The 5,284-nt window shown below is 43.6% G+C and overlaps 1 protein-coding gene across 1 annotated transcript; it reads left to right on the plus strand.

The window, feature by feature from the left end:
* The first annotated feature begins 467 nt into the window (after positions 1-467).
* On the plus strand, positions 468-3,117 carry LOC105936357 (E3 ubiquitin-protein ligase RNF128). The gene has a single exon (XM_012877148.3). The coding sequence runs from the start codon at positions 834-836 to the stop codon at positions 1,920-1,922; it is 1,089 nt and encodes a 362-aa protein (XP_012732602.2). The 5' UTR covers positions 468-833; the 3' UTR covers positions 1,923-3,117.
* Positions 3,118-5,284: the final 2,167 nt, after the last annotated feature.

Consider the following 5,284-nt stretch of genomic DNA (forward strand, 5'->3'; position numbering starts at 1 on the left):
GGCTGAGGTACAGTATCAGCTTGGCAGGAAACCTCTCCATCTCGTCTGTCACTGGAAGCCTCTGTGCGCGTCTCTCTCACAGTGTCTGTGTGCTTTCACTTGTGTGTGTGTGTAAGCAGATACAATGGAAACTCAACAATGCCCGGTTCCATCTCAGCTATCACCTGTGTGTCGAGCCTTTATTTGTCCCATTAACTTAGAGCCATTTATGAAGCGGTACGATTTTTGTCATTTGACAGAACGGGGAGTTATATCAAATGTTAAGTGAACACCAGCTGTATCTGGCTCTGCCATGGGGTAAATAGTTGCTGTACTTGTCAGTTTGCTTTACATAACAATGAGCCTGTTCAGCGAGAAAGGGGAAGGAAGCAAGCCGGTCTTGAAGAACTGGTCGAGTTGCTTTGCTCATCATTACAAAAGCTCGTCAGGAGCTTTTATTAGTCTCAATGTTTTGCTCTGAGTTACTGATCTATGAATTTCTCCTTATCGACCCACTTATCACGCCCTTTTATATAGAACATCAGTCCTCTCACCAACAGCTCAGCTCTGACTGTGCGCTTTTTTTTTTTCTTCCTACTTGTTGAATAGCACCACCCTGCCCTCTGTGCGGATTGCTCAGTGTTCAAGGTTCAGGAAGATAACGAGAGGTGAGTGGCTGACGCAGGGCTTGTGTTATGTTACCAGAGGATCATATTACCAGAGACAGCAGGTTGGCTGAAACTGTAGCTGCGTCCGGATCGCTGTGACTTAAAGCAAAACAAGAACTGGGACTAATAAAAAAGGAGTTTTAAAAGAAGATTACTACTTCGCGTTGTTGGAGGAAGAGAGTTACCATGGGTGAGAAGCCACAACAGTCGCTGCTGTTGATTTTGCTGTGTTTGTCGGGACTTGTGCCCCGCTCCGCTGCCTTTGTGTTTTGGACAGCCTTGGTGGAAACACACTATTCTCTCAGCAACAATGACACCATGGCAAAATACTGCGAGTGTGGGATTTACGGCCGTAGCTCTCCTCTGGAAAAAGCCTCGGGCTTAGTGGTTCTTCCCAAAGGGGATCCCACCGGCTGTGGCTCAGGAGCGATATACGGCCAGATCTCCAACTCCACTGACTGGATCGCGCTGGTGAAAAGGGGCAACTGCACCTTCAGCGAGAAGATCAACGCTGCCCATCGCCAGGGAGCAGCCGGGGTGGTTGTGTACAACGTGGATGGCAGTGGAAACGGCACCACTCACATGTCCCACTCTGACGCAAAGGAGACTGTGGCCATCATGATTGGCAACATTCAGGGCACAGAGATCGCCAGGTCAGTGAAAAACGGGACCGTTGTCCGAATGTTCATTAATGTGGGCAGTCCCCACGGGCCGTGGATGGACACGTACTGGCTGTACTTTCTTTCCCTTGCCTTCTTCATCGTGACAGCCGCCTCCATTGCCTACTTCGTGTTCATCTCGGCAAACCGTCTGTACAGCCTGGGTCGGCACAGGCGCGCTGAGAAGAGGCTGAAGTCGGAGGCCAAAAAGGCCATCGGGCGCCTGGAGGTGCGCACGCTGAAACGAGGGGACAAGCTCACCGACTCCGACTCCGTGTGTGCCATCTGCATTGAGTCGTACAAGGTGGGCGAGGTGGTGACGGTGCTAACCTGCGACCACATCTTCCACAAAACCTGCATCGAACCCTGGCTGCTGGAGAGGAGGACCTGCCCCATGTGCAAGTGTGACATCCTGAAGGCCCTGGGAGTCGAGGAAGACGTCAAAGTCGACGTGTCACCGAGTTCTCCACCAGAGGTCACTGTGATCACGGTGGCAGGAGCAGACACCCTGTATGATGTCCCACTGAACGCGCCCATGAGCCCCGAAGCAGAGCAACAGCAGCATCACTATGACAACCGGGCCTTTGAGGAGGACTCAGAGGCTGCTAGAGGATGAACAGCAGCGGGAACAAAACAACGAACAATAACAACTCTAAACCCTTCATGCTGAGCCAGGACAAGCGGACGCAAGGTTCTGATCAGACAAAACGATCTCCCAATCCAGACATATGTTGAAATAAAATTAAAACAACTCGAATAATTCAAGTTAAGAATGAACTGTTTGTAATTAAGTTTCTGTCATCTTATTATCTTGGTTAGAATGCGATGGATTTTTAGCAGATTTGTCTTTAGACGATGAAGGAAACCAGCAAGTTTCAGAGTGACACCAGAGTCACTTTTCCGTTTTGCATAGCCAGCGCAGACGGCACTGTTGATGGACTGAAAGTGCAGGAGGGGGATTTGAATATCTGTATGCTGCTGGGGCCAAATTTCTTCCTGTAGCTCAAGTCACTCTCTGTAGCTTTTCACAGATTCCTTAAGAGGAAATCAAATGTCTGTTCATCAACGACAATTTAGATGATTCCACTTTCTTTCTGTCTCTGTGTTAAAACTGGATTGAATTTTTCCATTTTCATTTGAGCTGCAGGGCTTTTTTTTTTCTTTTTCGCACACACACGCCCTCAAGACCACACCTTTAACTGGAACAACAGGAAGGTTCACGTTGTACGGCCATGACCGAATAAAATCACCTGAAGGACTGTGCAGCTTTAGAAACTCTCTTGCTGGAACTGGCTTATCCATTATATGGCAGTGAAATGAATGTCATTGAGACTTCTGATGAATTTGTAAAATTGTTTTCTTGGACAGTGGGGACATAATGCATTACTGTTCTTTCAATTATGTATATTTAGATCTCTTTGAAATGTATAAAGTTATTTTTGTTAATATGATAAGATGATGCAAACTGTTTGTGTAGTCTTCCACGTCTAAAGAACAGATTTCCAAGGACAAATCCTCTGTCTTCCTGGTTTTCATTTGACTTTTTAGAGCTTTATTTTGGTTCATCTGGTCTACCTCTCATTGAGCTGTTATATGGTTAACTTAAAGGATATTTTATAAATCCAACATTAGGCATGTTTCGCTGTAAGTGATGGATCTGTTTTCTTCCTTAAACTGGTAAGGATGTGCTGAAAATGGTACCTAATAGCCCTTTTCTATTGCTGATTTATTTCCATCGGTGTTTTACAGATTCCAGGAGTCTTAAATTGAATCTTAAAAAAAATAAATATATATATTACTTCTGTATTAAATCACATTGATGTTTATTAGAATTCAATAAATCCCTCAAAATGAGGCTGACTCTAAACAGCAGATGTTTGCATGAATTTGTGTGTAAAAGGTGTGCGTGTGGTTCCGTCTGTCCTTATGCAGCGAGTTGTGGGTTGAACCTGTTGGAGAGCAGTGAAGCAATAATTACCTCCCCCCAGATGGGCGCAGATTCCAGGAGCTGGATAACCACCTTAGCGCATAAGTAGGGGGGCCTGACCAAACAGGTACCGATATGCAGCTGCATAGCTGTTAGAAGTGTTGGAAAGTTTTCACGAGCTTCCTGTCGAGTTTCGGAGTACACCCACAACTAATCCTCTAATGGACCTTGTTAAAAATTTTTTATTAAAGAACTTTAGGATGAGTGGTGTGGACTCTTCAAACTACTTTTCTTTTAAAGGTTTTGAGTTGTGCCCACGTAAAGTACCATGAAACAGCCTTTAGTCATCCCCTTGTTTCTTTGTATTCTGCTTCCAGGGAGTCGTATTCACTGGATTATTTTAAGGTGACCTTCATTACCATTTCTGCAGACTTTATTATGGTTTTGCAAAATATATTCATTTAAACATTGGCAGTTTTTCCTCCCCTTACTGCTTAAGAGTTAGCGTACAGTAAAGGATGAAGTGCAGGGTGACGCAGCTATCAGGTGCTTTGTCAGAGCTATGATGGATTTCTCAAGCACATGACTTTCAGATGAGGTTCATGTGCTGTAGATCTTTTTTTTTTATCGCTGCACTTCCTCTTTTGTCCTCCACTTCTCTTGTTTTTTTTTAAGCATACATTACTCACACAAAAATATGATCATGACTAGACTGGATATAAACTTAGTAAAAAAAAAAAAAGAAGATACTTAAAGTCTAAACATTTTGAAAGATCTTAAGAAAGCCTGGTAAACTTTTAATTAAGGCCATATTAAACAAAAATAATCAAATTAGTCTTGTAAGCCCGGTATAATAGTTTGAAACTTTTGCACAGTACTATATGACTGTATAATTACAGCAGACAGTAGCTCAAGTGCGAATATAAAGTGAGCAGGTAGATGTTTTATAGATGTCTCTGGGTATTAAGTTTTATTAGAAGAAGATAAGGGAGAAAAATCGAGAAACATGAAGAAGAAACCATAAAGATTAGATTAGAGATGCATCGATCAGGCATTTCCTGGTCAATGTCGACTTCACATTCTCCAAAACAGTACTATAATATTCAAGTAGGAGAAAGATATGCTGCAAGTTCTTTAATATTCAGTAGTTTTGAGAAAAACACAGAATGAAGGAATAATAGGATTATCCTTGTTCATGAACTTAAAAAGAAAGCACAATGCTGTTGTTTGGTGGGTTTCCTGAAAATATTGGGCTATCGGTACTGATGTCTTTAGTAAATAAGTGAAATTTTTTTTACAGTTTGAGGCATGTGACCTGCCAGTCACCGAACAGAGCAGAGAAATTCGGTTGATTCTGATCTCCTGCCGATTCGTCTGTGCTTCTCTACAGACTAATCGTCTTACAAATTCCTCGCAAATGTTGCATGGCACAATCTTTTTTTATTTTTTATTTCAAATAGTACAGTCTGTTCCTCGGAGCCTGTTGGTACAAGTCGGACGCTGATTCATTTCAGCGGTACCTGTGCAGAGAAACACGGGGTGAGAGGAGTTGAGGCGGCAGCAGGCAGAATAACGATGTTTCCTGTGACAACATTGCGGTCCCAAACACAGATGTGGGTCTCGCCTCTCGTGGCGTTCCTTCCTCCTTTTAGATGGCCAGCGTGCACTGGATTGCGTATCTCTGCTGAGCGCTATGCTCTCAGGTTAGATGGTTATAGTGGCACAACATCCAGACAGAGAATCGATACAGAACTAACTGGCTGGGCTCGAAACAACTGGCCAGCTCAGAGTTTAGAGGCGCGCTCCGCTCAGCAGTGTCGCTCCTCTGATTTATTGCCGTTGTTAAGGAGAAAATTGAGTCAGAAGGTTTTCATTTAATGCCACACTGGTTGGTGGCTGTGCCTTAATTCCAAAACTTGACCTTCAGTTCCTTGATAAGGGCCAAAATACTGGAATTAACTAGTCTGTAGCCTACCTGCTCTTTTACAGCACATGAGATGTTTTAAGTGTCAACAAATAAACTTGGATGGACATCTGCAGCTGAATGACAA

The sequence above is a fragment of the Fundulus heteroclitus genome, chromosome 4 (assembly GCF_011125445.2).
Source record: "Fundulus heteroclitus isolate FHET01 chromosome 4, MU-UCD_Fhet_4.1, whole genome shotgun sequence".
Classification (NCBI taxonomy): domain Eukaryota; kingdom Metazoa; phylum Chordata; class Actinopteri; order Cyprinodontiformes; family Fundulidae; genus Fundulus; species Fundulus heteroclitus.

Coding starts and splice junctions, on each gene's coding strand:
- LOC105936357 (XM_012877148.3), top strand. CDS start 834: ATGGGTGAGAAGCCACAACAGTCGCTGCTGTTGATTTTGCTGTGTTTG.